Source organism: Protopterus annectens, chromosome 12.part0, assembly GCF_019279795.1.
Source record: "Protopterus annectens isolate FY-2018-M chromosome 12.part0, PAN1.0, whole genome shotgun sequence".
NCBI lineage: Eukaryota > Metazoa > Chordata > Ceratodontiformes > Protopteridae > Protopterus > Protopterus annectens.
In genome coordinates this window covers 1264441511-1264464452 of record NC_056746.1, presented here as the reverse complement: position 1 = coordinate 1264464452, position 22942 = coordinate 1264441511, and the positions used below count along the sequence as shown (strand labels likewise).

The following is a 22942-nucleotide window of genomic DNA, read 5'->3' as shown; positions in this document are numbered from 1 at the left end:
AGACATCATTCAAGGTTATAATCGGGGGGGGGATTCATGGAGCTTTATCTGCTCCTTGTACTCCTAGTTAAAGAGAAAAAAATGCTGGGTGTTTTGCCAGTTCTCAAAGCAGTAAAGCACCTGACAATTGCCATCAGAAAGTCTCTTATGTTTACACTCCATGCCTCTCAAATGTCCAAATTTTGGATTTATATGTTTAGTCTGTTCCTATTAGCATTTAAGTTAGTAGGACCCATGTTTTTGTTATTAACAATTGAAATATAGACAGAGTGATGAGTAGAATTAATAAGAAATCTATTATTTAATAATTGTACACACCTTTCTTTCTGCATTGATTCAAACAATATAATTTAACAAAAAATGCTTAAGAATAACATGGAAATTGTATCCCTTCATTTAGTATGATGTTTTATTGACATACACAGTTTATATGGAGACCAAGTACATTTTAAAGGTGACTCATTTAAATTTTATGTTCATTGGAGGTCATAAAGGAACTGGTATACAAAATAATATTTTCAATAATTATGACGGACTGGCAAACATGGTGTGCAAATATGCAGGGCTGGTGGAGTCCTGCATGATTCATAAACATGCTATAATACCCTGGAGCACTGTAATATACTAACTACTGTGTATCTTGTCTCATTCAGGTATGCAATAGATATGCAAATGAAAATCTATGGCAACCTGTGAATCACAGAGTACACTATGGAGTAGTTACAAGGCTATGGGAGTACAAGTGCAGATGTACCCCCAACAAGTTTACGAACCTGATACTTGAAGTCACAGAGCTGGTCATGCAGTGCTCTGCATAACACATCACCGTTAAATGAAACTTCACTGCAGAAATCATATATTCAACAAATTATTTATTTACTGGGACAGTATACTGATTTCATTGGACCATTTGCAGACACAGCCCAGGTGAACAGAATCACATAAGAAATCAGTAAAATATATTTAGACACAAGTATATGCTACAACATTTAGTTCAAGAAGCAGTTTACAATGTCAAAACATGGATGGAAAAATGGAATCATGCTTAGCAGAGCTTTATTGATAAGACATAGCCATAATGAATGAAGAAGGCTTATGCTATAGGATAGTAGCATTTCAGTATATAGAGAGTTGTGAAGACATTAGAAGAGGTGAATGTGAAACTCTAACCCAGACTCTTCTCTTTCCATTCACTTGCCGTTTAGGCCTTCAATCATGAGATCTAGTGCAGCAAGAAGATTTAGCAGCACTCCTCTACCTGGGTTAGCAGACCCTACTGGTAATGGGGATAGACCTGAGAAAGGGATGGCTCAGTCCGGAGTATCCTAAGTATACGTGACATAAGTTACTGATCCCCAGGATTAAGCCAATCACTCTCGAGCTTTGCACAATCAACCAAGTCGGGCAGTGCTAATACCCCAGAACAGTCATCCATAATGGGAGCAGGGACTGCACCTCCTTTTCATCCAGTAAGGCAGAGGAGTGGTTTATGCCCTCACTTTTTTCTGGGTAAGCCTGACATCTGGAGGGACGTGGACTGAAATACTGACAATTATGACAACGTGTGATGTCATGTTCCTCCAACACAATACAGGCAAATATGGTGAAAACCTTTATTAACATTTTGACAACCAGAAGGATTTTTGGTTGACTTGTATCCATACATCAAATCTGAGAACTTTTCATCAATTTATGTGAGGATCAAGAGCAGTGTAAGGTGCATTAAAGAACTAGTAGGCATGAAACTGTGAGTGGTAGAGAGGGATGATGAAGGCATTCATCAGACCCAACAAGGAAGGTTCACAACTGATATACTTCTAAAATATGAATATTTTAATTTTTTTAGGTACAAGTGGGTTGAGTACTCAATGTGACAAAAAAAAATTCTGTTACAAAACATTTGGCAATGGACTGGACATACTATTTTTAACCCACAAGAAAAGATAGGTACATCTGATTATCCAGAAGGACAATGAATCTGCAGGTAAAAACCCAACTTGATCCAGTGTTATGACTGCGTAGTGACACAGATGATACAGATATGGTGCACCCTGTTTTCAGCAGCAGCTCTAACACTGTATCCCACATAAAAAACTGTCCAGTAACAAATAAGTAACTGGTGGGGAGCCAAAGTCTTTAATAATGGGGCTGATTGTATGTGCAAAGTTTGTAGCATATCTCACACTAGCAAGAAAAAGCAAGATTAATCCATTCACTGCTTACACTAAGACAGATGCGATAGTCAAAGATGGAGGCCTGATGTAGTAGCTTGCAGGGTGGCAGACAAACGGCACATGCAATTTAATGAAAACAAAATGCAAGATTATACACTCATGTAGAGTAACTCCCTTAAAAAAGATAAAAAAAAAATACATGTATGCAGGATGTCATTAAAATGAAAAGAGAAAGGGAAAAGAATCCAGTGGGTATTATCATTTTAACTGAAGGCTGAATTGTTCACAACCCACTTGTTGAAAACCCAGTTATTCAACTGCATATATAATCAAAAACACACACAACCATGTTCTCAAGTACTGTGCATGCCCCTTATATGGATATAGTGACTATAATTTAAACAGCTGAACTTTAGTGTCAGTAATGTCAATCACAAAACGTTGACAACATAAGTATCTGCAGTGCACCACAAATGCATGACGATCCTCTTGAATGCAAAGTACAAGTTAAAAAAAAAAAAAGAGACAAAAATGTTTTTTTGCAATCTATCCCTGGGGAAGGTGCATGTTCCCTAACCCCTGAAACTGTCAGTCATCTGTGTTGTCAACCAAGGTGTGTTGACATAAAAGAGGTTGATATTTGGGAGTTCTGACCAAGTCTTGGCTCCCATGAAAGTATAATATCAAGACCAATAATCTCAGATAGATCAATAATCTCAGACATGCCTTACATTTCAGACACAGAGAGATGCCAAAGGACAGAGAGTTAACTACAAGAATTGGAAAGCACAACATATACAACCCTGGGCAAATAACATATACAAGGAAAACTACTTGGAAATTGCATCACTGATCTTAGCAAAACAAGATGGGTCCTTCAGAAAACTACCAGCACCATCTCCAAGAAGCCCCTCTCCCCAGTTTCATACAAGCAAATTACAGTCTGCACTGACAGCAAGCAAAACTGAAAGCATAACTGAGCTCTATTAAGTTCCTTGCCACACAGTTGCCAGTATTTCTGGGCAAGTAACTCACAAATTCATCAAAATGTTACTATCTGCTCCACATTTTATTTGAAAAAAAAAAAAAAACATTTGAAAATAAATTAGAAGATTACAACAAAGTATGTTGCAAACCCTCTACTCACTAATAAAACAGTAACAAAAATTCTAAATTAGCCACATTTTTTCCATCACAGGAGTGCCAAAACAATATAAATATGCATTAACTAATCTAGATTCCATGCCACATTGCTTAACTTGCTTCACTTTTATTCTCCATGAAGGGATACCTTACAGGTTTTCAAGTGCACAAACATAAAGAAAACAAATGAACTTCAAGCATGACATGGATCTAGAAGTATTTTTGTTAGCCACACTCGCCTCAGTGTAATGATAAGTTTGCCACAGAAAGAATTGCCCAAATAGCAAGGGTCAATGGATAACTGCTGGGGCATCATTCCAGTGCAGTTACCATCAGGTGCCACAGTGATAGCCTTCACAACTAGCTTTGACATTTCTTTGTGAAGGTGTTGACAAGTGATGAGGCCTCTCCTAATCATTTACTTAACACAGAATACATACTTTGATGGCAATTTAGCAAGAAAATATCATTTTAAAAATTTGCCTTTGGTAAGTGAACTGGCCTCAGTAGAACCTGTCATTCATGACTCAGGCACATAAGCATTAAACACTAAAGTGCAAGATTAGTGACAGCCGCAAATTCTGTACAAACCTAAATATGGGCAAGATAATTATGTTAAATCAATGCTTATTCTAATGCATATTCTGGAATGATCTTCACTTTTACAGCAGGCCATGAGCCTTGCCTTCAAAGCTTTCAGGGTGACATACACACACAGGCACATTGTTTCTCTCTGTCCCTGATTTGTGTTGCTGGTCAAAGCAACCCACCTGCATCCTAAGTCCCCCCCCACGCACACACACACAGTAGTATTTTTAAAATGCCTTTCAGAAATAGAAATGATGTTCTCGACTCTCCCATTTTAGGCACAAGTGAGCATTAAAACACTGCATCTAACATCAATAGCTTACTACATCCCAGTAAAGGGTTCATATTTGTCCAAAGGCTCAAACATCTGCAGTGTAAATCCTACACAAATCCAAACAAATGTTATCACATAACCTCTGTGTTCCCAATTAGGAATGTGAGTGGTAACATCTTTATTGTTTGCAAATAATGCCGTGGCTTCTCCTTTTGCCAAAGTTGTATCTGAAACACCAACCTACTTATCAGGTTAACAAATAAATTAATAAATTCATACATACTGCCCTGTGGCCTCAAGTGACAGAGATGTTTGGGAGTATTTTTGCTGTTGTGTGGGAGATATGAAATGAAAATCAGACGTCAAGGTCATTTCAATACCCCCCCCCCAATCAGACATTATGGTCAAGAATGGATTACCTTCTGCAGGTGAGGGGAAAGCAGCTAACTCAGGTGAAGGAGTACCACAGGGTGGTGTTCATGAGTGAAGATAAAGGAGATCAGAAGACTGACCAGTGGATGGGTGCAGCAGTGGTAGTAGTGCGGGTGTTGTAGCAGATGGTGGCAGTGATGTAAGAACTCTGGAATAGAACTAAGCTCTACATTTCCAAGGCAGTCTGTGATGTCCTTCTATTCCTATGTTGCAGTATTCTAATTGTGGGATTTCCTGCCCTCAGGTGACTCGTACGTTGGTTCCTATACAAAAGTTTCAGCTTGGCTGTTGCAGCTGCGTGGGACATCACATGTAAGGCCATTAACCAGGGGCCTTAAATGTAACGTCTGCATGCACAATCTTCAGAACTTTGCAGTCATAGACGACTGACGCATCGTGTGTTCGCTCCTTCTCATCAGACGTCTCAAAAAAAGCTAAGTAGCCCATTGGGTTTTTCATTTTTCATATCCGATTGTTGCTGCTTAGGCTTGGTTTGTTGTAGCATTTTACAGCCGATGTCAGGTAAAAAGGGTAAATACCAGTGCAGGCACCAGATACCCTATAAAGACGCTCAATTTTTGCTTAGGCCGGGAGCACGACTATTCTGCTTGCTCCATTTGTCAATCGTTTGTGCCGAAGACCCTACGCAGCCATCTGGCCGTGCTAAACCTCTACTTAGAAAACCAGCACCTTAAGTGGTTATCCCTAAGAATGGATCCTGCCTCGAAGGCTGCGTCAGAACCTCCGTGTAAGAAGCCCAAGGTTCCTAGGCCTTCTTCATCTGCCACTCCATTACCAGACACCCCGCCAGCTGCCGATTTATGAGCTGAGGGGTGCCCAGCAGATCCGTCGACTTCAACGACCACCTTTGATGAAGCTGTTGCTCGGCTGATGACCGGCACGTCCATGCCAAGCCAGACCTTGACTACCGTCGAGGTCAAGGGGGAACCAGAACCTGCGGAACCTCCGACCGGAATCCAGGCTTCTGATGCGGTTCCTACTAAACCTGATTCCAGGCCGGTTCCAACATCCATCCTAGCTAAAAAGAAACAGAAAACCAAGCATACCTCCTCCATTGCAGAAGGCCTGCCAGACTGGCAGTCCTTCTTCCCTGATGCAGGCCTTTATGGCCCTTAGTCCTTCAGCCTCATCCTCCACTACTCTACCTTTGCTCAGCCTTAGGCCGGCTTCACCCTCTTCCCTCCCCATGACATCTCAGGTTAGGGAAGAAGAGCATGATACTTCCTTTTCCTCCTCAGAGTACTCCATATCTTACACCTCCCAAACTGCATCTCCCCAGGAGTATTATTCTCCTGATGAGGAATCTATTGAGGGGGCTTCACCCCCTGAGGATATTACATTTGTGAGACCATCACCAAAATGAAAGACTACTTCAAATGGGATACCTCACAAATGACCAACACCCAAAAGAGGTATTTTTAGCTTCTCCAAGTTGAATTCCCCTCCCCTTCTGCTGTTCCTCCAGTTCTGACAGCTTACTTGGATGCCTTTAATTCTGCATCTAATGCCCCAGACTCACAGCCACCAGCCCCCCAAGCGACCAGCTTGCTTCTACAAGGTGCCTGACTAGCAGAAATTCTTAATCAAACCACCCTTGGCAGACCAAGCAGTGATTGCCACCTACCCTGATAAGCAATCCAAGCTCCTTCCCTTCATCTCACCCCTACCCACTGATAAAGACAGCAAATCTATGGCTAGGATTGGCAAGAAGGTATACACCTCTTCCACATAGGCTTTCAGAGCCATTAACTATCAGACGCACATGACTAAATATGCTCTGGACTTGGTCTCTCAAGCCTCCTCCATGCTGGCTTCTATCCCTGACAGCCCCAATAAGGTTGACATCTCCTCCAAACTTTCTCTGGCTACACAAGTAGCCAGACACTCTATTATATGCAGCTATGATGCTGTAGAAGCATTTGCTTGACTGCAACATCTGCTTCTGCCCTCAGGAGATACTCCTGGCTGAGACTTCAGAATCTCCCAGAAGACTTCAAGTCAAAGATCTTGGATGCCCCCCCGGATCACAATTTCTTTTTGGGAAACAATCTGCAGATCTCTTTAAGAATCTGCAAGAAAAACGCAAGGAATTGCAGGACATAAAATATTTACTGGTATCCCCCATTCCGAAGTACTACAGACACTATCCAGCTAAAGCCACCTTTGTAAGGCATAACCCTACCCAGAGGGTTGCCTCCTCTAAGATCTAGAGGAGGTGCAAGAAGACCCACCACGTCCAGACCTGCTGCCCCACATCCTCAGCCTAGACAACCCTTTCAGGACAGAGGAAGCCCCAACAATGCATGACTGTCTTGCCCACCTCCCACTTTCAGCACACCTTCCCCACTGCCTTCCCTTCTGGCAAACCATAACCTCAGACCAAGGGGTACTATCCATAATCCAAAAAGGATATTTCCTCTCCTGGAAAGAAAAACCTCCCATGAGAGGCATCCCATACCCCCCCAAAAAACAACTACATCTCCTTCTACAGGTTCTGACAGACCTCCTGCAGCTGGGTACCTTAGAACCTGTTCCCTCAGGACAAGAAGGAAAAGGTTTCTACTCCAGTATTTTCCTGGTTTCCAAGAAAGATAGCCCATGCAGACCCATGTTAGATCTCTCCTTCCTAAATCTTTACCTCCAAATGCCCACCTTCAAAATGCTGTCACTTCCCACCCTGCTTCCTCACATACCAGTCAAGGCTTTCATGGCCACCTTGGACCTAAAAGAGGTCTACCTACACATACCCATCAGGGCTACCCACAGAAGATTCCTGCATTTCTCTGGGCCCTCCTCTCATTTCCAATTTATTGCTTTGCCCTTTGGTTGTTCGCTGCCCGCCAAATGTACACAAAATACCTGGCACCAGCCATTGCCTTCTGCAGAACTCAGGGAATTCAGATTTACCTCTATCTTGATGACATCTTAATACTGGCAGAGTGAAAAGATACCATCTCAAATCATCTGCACTTCACCATGTCCCTTCTACAGAATCCAGGCTTCACTCTCAACCTTCCCAAATCCTCCTTGAACCCAAACCAGGACAAGATTTTCCTGGGTTGCAGAATCCGAACGGACAGAATGAAGGCCTTTCTCCCACAGGACAAGGTACTACCCCTGACCTCCAACTTCAAGGAGCTCCTACTCTCTCAAGACAGTAAATACAAGGCAATTCCTTCAACTCCTGGGCTTAATGGCAGCAACCATCCCTATGCTACGACTGGCCAGAATGCATATGCGCAAACTACATTGGTACCTCAAGAACATTTGGCCCCAGCACCTGAATAACTTAGAACACTTAATCCCTTTCCTTCCCTGTCTAAAGAAAGAAATCAGCTGGTGGATCCAACAAGTCCAGCTAAACTCGGGCCCTCCACACTAGCAACCCCCTCAACCCAATTAATGCATACAGATGCCTCAGATTCAGGCTGGACTGCAACAATGGCATCCTACAGGGTTCAAGCAAGCTGGCACCCTTCCTTGAAGGCCAAACACATCAATGTCAGAGAAATGACAGCAGTCTTCTTATCTCTACAAACCTTTACCGCTCTGCTTCTACGAGGGGTCCTTCTCATAGTAACAGACAATATCACTGTATGTGGTACCTCAACAAACAGGGAGGAACAAGGGCATATCAGCTGTGCAGACTAACCCTGCTGATATGGGATCTAGCCTCTCGCCACAACTTGTCCCTTGCAGGCAACCTAACATCCCCTCGCAGGACAACAAGCAAGCAGATCTCTTAAGCAGGACATCCTCTCCTCAACATGAATGGATGCTGGACAGGACTGTCTTCCTTGATATTGTCCACCGGTGGGGCACTCTTCAAATAGACCTGTTCACGTCCCCCAGAACAGGCAGCTGCAGACCTTTTACTCAAATACCTACTCCCCCTGTAGCCTGGAGAGTACACACTTTCACCATCTCCTGGGAGGGGAAGTTTTTCTATGCTTTCCCCCCTTCCCACTAACTCAGAAAGTCCTCCTGAAAATCAGGAAGGACAAACCAAAATTCTTGCTGGTGACTCCCTTACTGGCCAAGGCAGCACTGGTTCCCCCTACTTCACTATCTAGCCAAGGGCAATCACTACAAGTTACCTTACAAGGTGGACCCCCTTACAAAAGAAAAAGGGACTCTCCTCGACCCACACTTGCAGATGCTGTCCCTGACACTATGGGTGATAAACATTTGATCCCATTTAGACACCACTGCTCAGAGGACGTGCTTTCAGTCCTGAGGGAGGCCAGGAAACCTACAAGAAAATCATACCTAGCTAAATGGGAAAGATTTACTAAGTGGTGTCTAGACAAGGGAAGAGACCATTGCATTGCTGATCCCCCCCTATTTCTTACTTATGTGTGGCAACTGATAAAAAATGGACTTTCCTATTCTTCAGTGAAAGTACACCTTTCTGCAATTTCAGCCTGCTTGCCTCTTGATCCGACCCGGATAGCCAGGTTCAATGTAAAACTCTTTCTTAAAGGTGTGTTATGCATTAGACCTACAAAAAAGCCTATAACTCTGCCCTGGGACCTGAACTACATCCTGGAAAAGCTTACCCAGCACCCATTTGAACCAGCTGGGACAGCTTCCCTTCAGATATGTACATGGAAAACAGTCCTGCTTATAGCTATCACATCAGCCAGAAGGGTTTCAGAACTGCAAGTCTTAATGGCTTGCCCCCTTACACCACGTTCCACAAGGACAGGGTTACCCTGAGAACAAACCCCTCATTTATGCCCAAGGTGGTCAATGATTTGTCTCTAAACCAATCTATCCACCTGCTCACCTTCTTTCCCCTCTCCCACAAATGAAAGGGAGAGGATACTCCACTCCCTGGATGTACACAGACAACTAAGATTTTACCTGGACAAAACTAAATCCATTAGGAAATGTAAACCAGTCTTCATTTCCTTCCATCCCAGAGCACTGGGCTCCAAACACGCCATCGCATGTTGGATCAAGAAAGCCATCTGTCTTTGCTTCTCCCACCATGGAAAAAAAAAAACAGTGGGAGTAAAGGCCCATTCCACAAGGGCAATGGCCGCCTCCAAGGCTTTCCTAAAAGGTCTGGACACTGCTTCCATTATGGAAACAGCCACTTGGTCCACTAACCACACTTTCACCAAACATTACAAGCTAGACCAAGTTTCCAGAGCATGTGCAGGATTCACCAGGGCAATCCTACAGGGCTTTGTAGAATCCTTTTCTGTATCAGTCACCCTCTCATCCATCTAAGCTGTGGTACTCTCCCACAACTAGAATACTGCAACACAGGAATAAAAGGACATAGAATAGTTGTGTAAAATCTTACCATAACCATAGATGTCCTTCTCCTCCATGATGCAGTATTCCTTCTCACCCACCAATAACCTCCTCATAAGTTTTCTTAATCCCAGCATCACCCTGGACTTATCTATACTACAGAAGGACTCCAGGGTCCCATACCTGACACCACTGGCATCTTCTACTGCTGGGCCTTCTACTCTACCTGCTGAGCTACAAGTTCTGAAGACTGTGCGTGCAGACATCACATTTAAGGCCCCTGGTTTATGGCCTTATGTGTGATGTCCCATGCAGCTGCAACAGCCAAGCTGAAGCTTTTGTATAGGAGCCAATGTACGAGTCACCTGAGGGCAGGAAATCTCACAACTAAAATCTGCGACATGGAAGAGAAGGACAGCTATGGTTATGATAACATTTTACATGACTATTCTTTCTCATCCTCATCTATGGTCAGCAGCTTTGGGAAGTAACTGCAGGGCTGAAATCAGTGATACAAGAAGCTGCAGAACTGTTCCTGGGTGTCATGTTTCACTGTGAATCACTGTTATGCAATCCTGTAATATGTGATGTTAAAAGCATTGAATTTACACAAACACAGACTGTGTCGAAATCGCAAGGTGAAAATCAACATTTAATGCATGCGGAGGAGGAGGAGGAACAAGCACAGGTGTGTGACTTGGTCATGCTAAGATGCACAATGTAGAAGGACAGTGTATGACAGAGACTAAAAAGCTGTGCAAATGACACTGTCATTTGTTCAAAATACATATCACACAGCAAACTTTTATTTACATTTATAGACATCAGTTTTGAATATTGAAGTAAACTACAAGAAAAGATTATGCACAAAGACACACAGAAACCTGCAATCCCGCCCATGCAGTTTTGTCCAGGTATTTGCTTCACTTTGGAGATGGTGCCATACCAAGGATGGCCCCTTTTATGTACTTTGTCCACCATATCCTTCTAAACAAGAATAACACAGTCAGTGACCATAACATACTTTTTGGATAACAGCAGATTCAGGTATCTGTACTATGAATCAACAGCGGTTTGGGTGGTGAGCAATGCTGAGGTAACAGCTTCATGCACAATCCAAAATACAGGTTCATACCTGTGTGACTGGAAGATTTTTTTTTTTTTTTTTTTAGATAGCCATACATCAATGCTCTCTCATTTACTTTGCATGCAATTGTCTATGAAGAACATCAGCACTGGATGTACTGCAGGAAGAAGACCTTTCCTCTGCAACACTACTGATGTCAATGGGGGAAGTAGGAGATTACCAACTACTCATATCCCTGCCGTGCTACACTGATAAACGCTGGCTCTGCAACTACCCCCATTGGTTCTGGCAGCCTTTCACTTGAGCCACACAACAAGGGGTACTTTGACAGATTGTATGGTGGACAACATAATAAATGTGCCATGCCAGATCACTCACATCTGCCCACTCCAATAAGCAGCTGAACAACAGGTTGCAATACATTTTACTTTTAACTAAAGATGCAGCTAAGAGCAGGGGCTTGCAATATTCACCTCTGCCAACCAGTCCCTGTATGGAATACAACTAGCAGCATACTGTGGTCTTCATTGGGAATGAGCCATCAATCATCCATATTCATGAGGAGGCAAGGTCATGCAGGCTGACACCACCTGCTAATAATGGGAAGACCATCTCTTGTTCAGGACCTTTACGTAGCTTGTATTTAAACAGATCACTCCAAAATGGAAACAACCCTTGGCTGAACTCTCTGACAGTGTCCAATGTGTTCAGCAATGCATGCTGATCTTTCCTTGTGTGGCAGGCTATCATCTGATGAAGGCTTCATTCAGAACGCAGGTGCTGTACAGCTTCCTCATCTCGGGTGGCAGTGCAGCACTGGAGTGCATGGAAGACTAGATCTGCTGATATGTTTGTCTCCTCCTTAATGATTCACATTGCCTCTGACACTCCATATGAAAAGAGGTCCATGCGTGGTAATGCCCTCTGAATTTTCCTACTTCATATTCAGTTTTCACCTCTGTTGTTATAGCCCTGCTTGGATACCAATGGACTCAGCACCAGTACACACTCTCTCTAAAAGTCTTCTTCTCCTTGTAAAACATGTAGCCCTCCTTCTGTGTTAAGCCTGGTTGTTCCTATCTGGGATGGAATGGTGCTGAAGGCATAGCCAGTCACAACAGTTGCTGCTGTATCCTCTTGTATTGTGAGGTGCTGGTCTCAAGCCATAGTAGACGTTATTAATGCACCCAATGCATTCTATGCAGCAGTCTTTCCTTGTTAAGAAATTATAAGTCTGTTTGTGTGCTTAATTGGTTGCACTTGGACATTACTTAAAAGTATTGCACTTGCTAGTTTAATGTTCAGCACTTCCAACACTGGTTTTTAGTTACTTGCAATATGCAAGCTGGTTTCCATGGTGCTGTGCATGTATTATCATAAGCACGGATCATTTCTGTGTCTCAGTCTAATGACTACATACATCAGATTTCACATATTTCTGTTTAAACTTCCAACATGCACTTTTCTTCTATATTTTCTTCTATATTTTTTAGATTTTCAACATGTGCATTCTGTGTTCTGAGATTTATAGTTCTTTACATTTTCTTGACTGGATTAGTCCCACTATGTCAGCAGCTTCTCATCAAGGGAAAACTCAAAGTGGTACTCATAGTAATTTGGGGAATTTGGGCGGGGCACAGAGGAAATTCTCTAAACTTTTTTTTTATATGTGCCATGTGATCTATTTTGGCCACCTCACGTCTTGGCCTCATCTTTTTTTGTTGCGAGGACAGTTCCTCTGCAGGATTGCTGGGCTGTATCCTTGTGACAAAGTGAGGAGCTCAACAACCTGACAGTTACATCTTTCATGGAAGTCATTCAAATAAGACAGAAGAAAGATCGGTCACCAGTTTTGGGTAGATTGTTAGAGAGATGAGCAGATGAATGGCTCATATGACAGCCAACAAGAGACAGGAATTGCTTTCATGTGATGCTAGCTTGTTCCTTAAGCATGACAAAGTAAGAATATTCCTCTCTGAGACAGAGGTTACATTTAGCAATTTTATTTTTAAAGTGACTAGAAGGTAAGGAAATGAAGGTACAATTCCCAACAGCCCCCTGTGCATCCAGGAGAAAGAACTTGCAATTTGGTTACGATCTGTGTTAAGCATACACGTTTCTCACTGTATCTGTGTGGGTTTTCTTTGGATATTCCCATTTCCTTCCACTCTTCAAAAGGTAAAGGTTGACCGGCTACACTAAACCTTCCACACATAAATGCACTTGCTTTGTACTTACGGCCCAGATATCGTGCTGGAATGGTAATCCGTTTACTTAGCTACTTAATCGCCACTGATTTTATTAGGAAGACACGCTAGGAAAAGTCTGAAGGTCAAAAATGTTTCAGAGGAGGGTACAAAGTAGGAAACAAAATTTTCATTAACTTGGTAACAGACGTGATGAATCTGCTGCTTGGAAAGCCTAATCTGAATTTAGAAAGGGATCCAAACAGCATGCATTAAAATTTTGATGGGAATCTAAAGATAACAATTTGCCTCAACCAGAAAAAGCTCTATTGTATCCACTTGGCAATCTCAAAACAAGTACTTTCTAATCAGAATATTTTGGCAAAGAAAGTCCAGACTGTCACAGAACAAAACAAGACTATATTTTATTTATTTTACATTTACTTATTAAGTCGACTGTTCTAATCACCCTTAGTGACCACAACTATCTGACACTGAATAATGTCAAGCAGCACTGTCTTTGGTAAAAGACAACTTTAAATATGGAAACTTAAAAGTTCAGAATACATAAAGCCAAACAAGAAGAATTTTCAAACATATGAAATCGAATACTTGTTTCATGAAATGCAGTTTGTCATTTAGCAAAACATGCAGAAATTCAGCAGTATTTAGCACACTGTTCAAAAGTTATTTTAAAGGCAAGTGTTTTGGTGAAGTGGTACATTCTTGGAGTAAAATATGTTGTTATGTTGAGGGAGTATAGAAGGGCTTGATCCTCTGCAAAGATAATTTATCAAATTGTGTCATACTGAATGAAACAACTGAAATCACTTGTCTACATTTTCAAAACAGCACTTTCACCAAGTATTTCTTGTACTATTTATAAGCCTGTCCATTTTTAGTATTTAAGTTAAAATTCTGAATAAATGACAATCTGCTACATACACTGTTTTCAAGATCTGTTTACCTGTGATATTCACACATGCAGTATCTTCTGTCAGAAGTAAAATTTCTATAAACGCACTACGTCAAACCTGTTTCATTCAAACTTTTAAAAAAAAAGTACTAAAGATACAGCTTATGACAAATGAGATGAATAAAAAGGGTCAAGAAATGAGCCCTAGATCAGTGACTCTAACTCAAGTGTTTTAGATATGCTCGACCTCATAACACAGCAAGTTTTTTTTCAAGAAATGAAGGGAGCTTTATAGCATTACAAAGGTTCTTCACTGAGGGTGTTCCACACACTTACTACATAAAACCTGAAATGCAGGTGGCAGCCAAGATTCTGAGGTCTTTTTTACAGCTATTAGGATGTATATATATAGCTATGGAATCTGCAAATACAACATTAATAAACAGTTTTCCCAAGCCACCTGATCCTGTATATGGGGAATCTATGCAAGTCTGTTGCTAGTCAACAAGGATAGCATTATTAAAAGCTCTTATAGTGCGTTAATAATAAGGCAGGCAGCTTGTAAGCAATGTAGTTCAACCTGTGAACATCTCATTCCTCAGAAACAAAGCCCGATGCAATGCAGAAATTACCTCTAATTTGCAACAGTCTGGGTCTACCTTGATCTTCTGAAGCCAACCTGATGGCCAGTATGACAATCACACTGGTTTGCTACCCCAGAATGTTACTGCAGACTGAAAGTAAAATGGAGACAATTTTAAAACATTTTTGCAAGAAGACTTTACACCCTGGCATTCCCGATGAGGGAACTCTGTCCCCTCCCATACTCATCACTTTCTAAATGTACTACCTCTGAGTTTTACCAACTCAGGTTAAAGTGGCCAAACACATTTACCTTTTCCTCTGAGGTTAATGAAAGTACAGTTGTGTGTCCTTCTCTTCACTGCTGAACTAGTCAAAACCCAAGAGATCTTCTACCAAGGACAGCCCAACATCCAGCCAGTACAGCAAAGCCTTCAGTACTTAAAGATGCTGTACTTCACACATATGCTTCCTGCACAAGGGATAAGGCATACAGATGATGTACAGATGCACACAATCAGAACTGAAAAAGCCCAAGGAGGAATGGAATGTCCCTTGGGACAAGAAAAAAACATGTCCATCCAGAAGGAGAAAAAGGAGAAGAGCCCCTCGGCCAAGACGGCAAAAAAGGGTAAGCTAGGGTATAAGAGAAGGAGTGATTACTTCAACAGTGAAGAGAAGGGCATCTACTGTTATGGTGACATTTTACATAATTGTACTGTGTCCTTCCACACCTCTGTTGCAGCATTCATAACCTAAGGGAAAGTACAAAAGTTCAAGAGGAAGCCTGGGTGGAGGATGGCATGGAAAAGCCCTCCAAAAACCAAGGCAAAATAGCCCTGGCAAAGCCAGCCCTAGCCCTGGAAATAATATCCTGCTTGTAATACTTAAAGTATGAATGTAGCACCAAGTAGCAGCCTCAAGGATGAATTGGTATTCAGCCCCTTGAAAAAAAAAAAAAAGCACCAGAGGAGGCAAAAGCTTTGGTAGAATGAGCCAAAAGAACAACAAAATGGCCTTAGAAATATGCGAAGAAATGGGTTGCTTAGTAACAGCCAAACCCAAAGACCTGAAATGAAAGGAAACAAGCTGCTTCTCTAATTTGTGAATAACTTTAGCTTTATCTAATAATATCTGAGCCGTCTATTGAAATCCAAGGTGTGAAGAGCCTTCTCACTTGCAGACTGCAGTGAAGTCAAAAAGGAAGGAAGATGAATAGACTGATTAAGGGACAACTCATTGACCACTTTGGGCATAAAAGAAGGATTAGTAATTAGTATGAAGAGACACCCTGTCTCTGTGGAAAACTAAGAAGGGAGGAACAGCCATGAGGCCTGAAGTTCAGACACTCTTGGTTGAAGTGAGGGCCAAAAGAAGAACAGTCTTCCAAACACAGTATTGCAAGGAAGCTGAAGAAACAGGCTGAAAAGGAGCTTGAGTCAAGTTTTCAAGTATAAAACTTGAGGTCTCAGGAACGCAGAATTGGCTTCCTAGGAGGAATGATATGAAGGACACCATTAAGAAATTGCTTGACCTCAAATCTAGAAGCCAGAGAAGGAGTCAAGGGCAGGCCACCAGAATTTGCTTACAGGTGAGCTTTAACTGTAAAATATGCTAACCCATCATGGAGCAGATCACACAAATAAAACAGAACCAGAAGAACTTTCACAGATTGGAGGTTGCGATGGTGACAGAGGAACCAGACAAAAATTGCTTCCATTTGGACATATATGATTTCCTGGTAGTGGGTTTCCTGGCCAATTGAGAAAGAAGGGAGAACCAATGCCATCTGGGCCAAAAGGGAGTCACTAGCAAAATTATGGGAGACTCCTGCCTAATCTTGTACAAGTTATTGCAAGAGAGGACAGGGAGGGAAGGTATAGATAAACATCCCCTTCCAAGGAAAAGACAGGGTTGTCCAGTTTCCAAGCTAGAGGACTTGTGACTCTGGAACAGAGTAGAGGAACTTGTCTGTTCAAAGTATAGACAAAAAGATCTACCTGAGGAATATCCCACCAATGGACAATGTCCAGGAACAAATCTCTGTGAAGCATCCATTCGTTAGCTTGTGTGCTGGATCTTCTCAAAGAGTCTACCACTAGACTATGCTCCAAGGGAATGTAAAGTGTCTGAAGAGTCGCTTGATACTGGGCAGCTAGATCCCACACTGGAAGAGTTAGTCTGCAAAGAAAATAGACCTTGTATCCCACTGCTTGTTGACATACCACATCACTCTTGTGTTGTTCGTGAAAATTTTGAGGGGGCTGGGATGAAAGATGGAATGAAATGCCTGAAGAGCTGGAAGCAAAACCATCATCTCCTTTATACTGATGTGGTCCTACTTCTGATGAAGAGGCCAAAGACACTGAACCCTGAGAGAGCCAAAGGATGCCCCCAATCTTCTAAGGCATCTGTAAACAGCTCTTGAATCAGGACTGAAGCTTGGAAAGGAAGCTCTGGATTGAGAGAAAGTTGATGAATCCACCACTGAAGCTTGAGTCTGAGAAAGGGAAGGAAAGGAACCAGGAAGTCCAGGGGTTGGCAATGTTGGAGACACACTGACTTCAGGTACTGTTGAAGCTTTCTCATGTTGGGACTGGCCAGACTGAGCATGGGAATGGTGGAAACCATGAACCCATGGACCTTGAAAAATTCCCTGGCTATGACTGAAGCCAGAGGAAGAAGAGACTGGAAAAAAGCAGTGAGAGAAAGAGAGCCTTTGGGGACAGGCAGAGATGTCAGCATGGGTATGGTCTGAAGCCTGCAATCAGGGAAAATATGATTCTGTGAAAGGCATCAGACCGGATTTCTGGAAGTTTATGGTGAACCACAGACTCTAATAGGGAAAAAGTAAACTGGAGATCCAAAAGCAGAGCATCTGGGGAAAAATCTTGAATGAGCAGATTGTCCAGATAGGGAAAGATATGAACTCCTCTCATCCAAAAAAAAAAAATGACAGGAACGAGGCATTTGGTGCATACCCATGTGATTAAGAGTAGTGAGGCCAAAAGGCAAAGGAGAAAATGTAGAAACTTCCTGAAAATGAGATAGATGAGGATATGAAGGTAGGCATCTTTAAGGTCCAGAGAGACCAGAAAGGCCTGGGATAGAAGAAGGGGAAAAGAGTCTGAAGAGACAACATTCGAAAAGAAGGAAGGAATCTTGAGAAAGATGTTGAGCTGGCAAAGATCCAGAATTGGTCTCCAAGTGCCCTCCTTTCTGGGAACCAAAACCTTACTGGAATAAAAACTCCTCCTTACCTGAGCAGGAGGCACAGCTTGAATGGTGTCCTGGATATAAAGAAAATGGAGCACCTCTGGGAAAAGACGAAGTTGTTTCCAAGGAGGTTGAGGAATGCCCAAACAGGGAGGAAGGGATTTCCAAACCATGAAATATCCTTGTCAGATAATGGAGATAACCCAAGAGTCTGTCGTGATCTTCAACTAATTTAGGAGAGACAGAAAAAGAAGGCAGGATAAGGGAGCCTGACCGAGGGAAAGGGGAAACAAATTGTCAAATGGAACCAGGCTTATACTGAAAAGTAGGTTTCTGGGAGGTAGGGGTTTCAGTACACTTAGCAGGGGGCACATCTCTAGAACCTTTTTTCCCCTTAGGCAGAGGGTGAGACTGCCTACAAAATAAAGCAGATTTGGAGGGATAATTCTGCTGAAACTGAGGAACAGGAGGAACAAATGTATTTTCCAACTTTTGCAAGGCTTTACCCTTACCTGGAGAGATCTGAAAAGTTCAGCAGCAGCAAAACCAACAATATTTTTATTATCAAGAGGAGCATCCAATAGTTTGGACTAAATTTCATCAGGTAAAGCCTGTAGATGAAGCCAAAAATAATGCCCCATAACAGAACTAAAGGCAGCAACCCTGGAGGAGGGATCAGCTGCATCATAGCTGTATTTGATAGAATGAGAAGCAACTTGAGAAGCAAGCCCAACAGGGAAAGGGCAGAAGCCACTTTGGAAACCTGAGGAAAGAGGACCAAAACATACCTGGTCATACGAGTCTGGAAATTGAGGGCCTGAAAGGATAAAGGGGCAGCAGTGTAAATCCCTCTGTCCAGCCTCTCCATAGCCCTACTATCCTTATCTGAGCAGAGCAACTTCGTAGAGAACAGCAGCTTGGAGGGCATGTCAGAAGAGACAGACACTACAGGATGGTATTTATAAAGAAATTTACATTTGTCAGGCACCTTATAAAATCTATCAGGTTTCTTTGTTGTAGGGGAATGAGAATCAGGGGCCACAGAAGCTGCTGAAAAGGTATCTAGGAGGGCAGCCAGAACAGGAGAATCAGCTGATGGCTTACGAGAATCCATCTGGAGGAGCTCATAATACCTTTTCTATATGTCAAATACTTGACAACAATCCCACTTGAAAAACTGCATTATGCGGGCAACAGTATCCCCAAAAGTGTGTTCCTCCAAAGGGGAATCTAAACTAAAATAATCCTCTCCTTGTAACCAGAGTCCGAGAAGGAAGGAATTTGAAAAGAGTAAGCCAGGGACTCTTCCCCAGAACCTCATCCGAAGAGTTTAGTTCCCTCAGTCTTTTAAGAGGAGTGGAAGACCAGGGAGGACAGGCACAGACACCCCTTGAGGAAGCTTTAAAGTCATTAAAGTACTAAATAATCCCCAAGTAAAATCCTGTCATTCACATTCAGAATCCTTGACTACAGAGCAAATACGAGAGGTTTTCTGTTTCTTTTTCTGTGAGATGTTCACACGAAACACCTTTGGAGGGTAAGACCCCTGGCAACATTCAATAAGTGCAGTAGGAATGTCCTCCCTAAGATTTACAGAATCCCCTTGGTCCCTCGGATATAATCAACTGAGGTCCCCCTCAAAGTCAAGAGCAGACATTTTATAAAGCCTCCAAGAAATCAGATCCATGCTGGGTTCTGACAGGGTCATGGCAGAGGAAGCCAAGGGAGCTTCTGGAAAATCCTCTGGGCTTTCACTAGTCTCCAGAGAGATGTCGCGGGAAGACTAGACAGCAGCCATATCAGACCTAAGCTTTTGGCATTTTTCTTGGCAGACATCTGGCCCTTGGGATGGAAAGATTCCACCATAGCAGCTTGAGCCAACAGCTTAAGACATTGGGTTTCAAGGTAAATAGATAAAGAGGAGAGATGACTATGTACGGTTTTAGGGTCAAAAGCCTAGCAAAAAGAACACTGCATATAGTCGTGGGAAGCACCCAAACACAAAAGACACATTGTGATGGTCTTTATGGGGAATCTGCCTCCCACGTTTACATTTTCCCTTTCTGGATGACATGAACACAACAGCACTAAATAAAAAAGAAAGATAAGAAGAAACCCCAATGGGGCACTTATCTGAAACACAGCTTGGTAAGCACCATAGCAGACATCCATTCAGACCGACATTTAATGATGGAGTTTAGACTGGCAGCAAAAAACTTATAGGTATGTGCATCTATATGTCAACTTTAAGCCCTACGCTTTGCGTGGGGAGAGTATGTGTGATGTAAAGCAACTATAAGTACTAAAGGCTTTGGTATATTGGCCAGACGTTGGGCTGCTCTTGGCAGGAGATCCCTTAGGTTAAGAATACAACAACAGTGATACAGAAGGGCATCCTCAGAGATCATATATTTAATAAGACTGGAGGTGATTAAAGGCTGGACCCTTTAACATCAAAGGTTTGGGTGAAGCCCCCTACAAAAAGCATTTAATATAAAAGGCTGCTTTATTTTACATGCCGCAGTTGTATAACGGACAGAAGTAAGCAGTTCTGTGTTATATTGGATTACACATGCTCAGGGCCAATAAGCTGAATTGACTCAAAAGTCTCAAGGAGAGGGGATAGCTCAATATCCCCTATAGAAAACACAATGGAGATGCTCACAATGGTTGACCCTTTGCATAATGTTTGAACATGAGCAAGTCACCTCACTTCAGACTGCTTTTCTGTTTTTTGTTGGTTTGCTTGTTTTTAATGAACAAGAATTTAACAGTATTCATCACCGTCCACCACCACCATCACCATCATCATCATCATCATCATGTGTCTTCAGGCAGAAAAACATAATGAAGGTGCTCAATCATTACTGTGGTCAGACAGCAGGATGCGAGATGAATATGATCTTCAAAGTTCTGCTCAGGGGGAAGAATCACAACACAAATTATCCTGAATGAGTTATTTTTAAAGAAGTCTAGTGGTACACTTGGGTTACTTCTAACTTGCTACAGGACCTATCTTCTACACTAGTTAAAGAACACAGAACACATGTAGAAGAGATACTTGGAGTAGAGAAGGACAACTCTCACTCTACAATAATGAAAAGGAAGAGAAGACACCAAAAATATGAGCATCAGTTGAACAGCCTATGTGTCAATCTGATCTTGGAAATGCTAGAGTAGTTGTGAACCCTACATATCCAACAAAGAAACGATGTCCACTGTCGGCCAGTGGCAAACATAAAGCATTACTCAAAACTGCCTATCAAGCAAAGAAGAAAGTGTGGTAGTGGTGGTGCTGGGGGGTAGTTGGTCAAACTGTAGCAGATGTACAGTAAAGAAGAGGATAACGCCCCAGCAGTGAATATAAATTACTTCTCCTACACATTGCTGAGTCTCAAGTCAATGAAGCTTCAACCAGATGAAAAACTGGTGGAAAATTCATGCTGATCACACCAGAAATACATTTTCCCTTTTCTGCAGGGGAAGCTCTTCCTCACCCATCATATCTGTCTTACTTAAATACACTCACAGCAACGATATAGAAAAAAACACACACACACTGAACTACTGCTGGCACGCAAACTGAAATCATATTCGTAAACATTTCTACAAACAATTGGGGAGTTCAAAACCGAGAGAAAGAAACTGAAGAGTTAAATGTGCCAGTTTTACTCTCCCCCAAATGTCTGTACACCATTCAAGTCACTGTAGAGGCTGCATCACCCACATGCTCAGGAAATAGCATTAATTATCAGCATAGGGTCTGCTTAAGTCTCTATACACGCATCGGCCAAGACTATCTATGCAGCCACAAAGCTTCAGTCATACTGTATCCAAAGGTATACAATAGATGGCCCACTGCAGTCACTGAAAGTACTACACACAAAACAAAGAAAATGTTGTTTCGTGCGCCACATAGCTAACATAAATAAAGACATAACAACTTTACTACAGCACTTTCATAGTACCGAGGTTCAGCTGTCCAAAGTGCAACGTGTAGATTTCAAACCTACCTGGAAACAAGTACAGATACTTTGTAATGTAAGACGGTAATATGAGTTTATCCTGTGTAAACAGACTGTATTTTATCATCATAACATCAGTAAATCACCTTCCCTGGGGACTCTCAGTCTTGTAAATCAGTTGTCCTTCATGTTTTAGTTCACAGCAGATGCAGTGCAAATTTGCATGCCAAACATGCGTATCAGTGGAGATTTAGTGCTATCTGTACAGATAGAGAGCTGGGCATTGGTACATGCACATATACATATCACAGAAAAATCGTTTTGCAAACTCATCCATCTGCTTTAGATCAACGCTGGCCAACTCCTCTTCAGACATAGTGAGGTATTCTCCAACTTGTGGACAAGCTTTAATTTCAGGGATGTTTCTGCCTTTCACACCTCCTACATAATGAACAAAGTAAAAATTTTGTGAAATGGCATCTGGGAAATGAAAAAGAAATAGGCACTGAAATGTAGTTATTGCTATATCAAGCTATAATTGTGATCAAAGTCATCTTAGAATGTGCAAACCATGTCATGTCAGTTTTACAATCATACTACGTATAAACAGTAAACCATGAGACAGTTGTCAAAGTACCAGTATAGAGACTATTTCTACTATGCACCATACTTCTCAATCTCTCACTGCAAGAAACCAAGACAAAGCAAAAAAAAAATAATGGGAGAACATAAGCCGAAAAATAGGGACAGACTTTAAATATTGCTCTTATAAAATTATAAAATTGCTAGCATAGCATGTTTCGCATTATTATGTATTTTCCGAAGGATATGGAGTCTGAAACTAAAATAACTGTCATTATTTAGTGATTTCAATCCTCAATGAGTTGCCAGAAAACCACAAATTTTATAAGAAATATACCAAAAATATGAGGCAAAACTCTAGACATTCTGCCCAAATCTGGACAGTTGAGCTGTATGCCATGCACTAGGGCTGATAAGAAATTTCTGTCAGCAGTAAATCCATATTCATTCATGAAAATGTCTAAAGTCAACTTTTGCAATGTATATCTTAGAAACCTTAACCAATCATGTC

At 41.9% G+C, this 22942-nt stretch overlaps 1 protein-coding gene across 3 annotated transcripts in view; it reads right to left on the bottom strand.

Annotated features, from left to right (window-relative positions):
* LOC122817110 (ubiquitin carboxyl-terminal hydrolase CYLD-like) overlaps positions 1-22942 on the bottom strand; it is a 363020-nt gene that overhangs the window by 45348 nt on the left and 294730 nt on the right. For 2 of the 3 annotated variants that reach the window (XM_044090288.1, XM_044090289.1), the window contains exon 15: positions 21814-22290. In XM_044090288.1, the coding sequence (XP_043946223.1) occupies positions 22106-22290 (185 nt within the window). In that variant the 3' untranslated portion in view covers positions 21814-22105. Of the gene's footprint in view, positions 1-21813; positions 22291-22942 lie in introns of those variants that run through there. The other variant, XR_006367148.1, reaches the window with a different exon arrangement.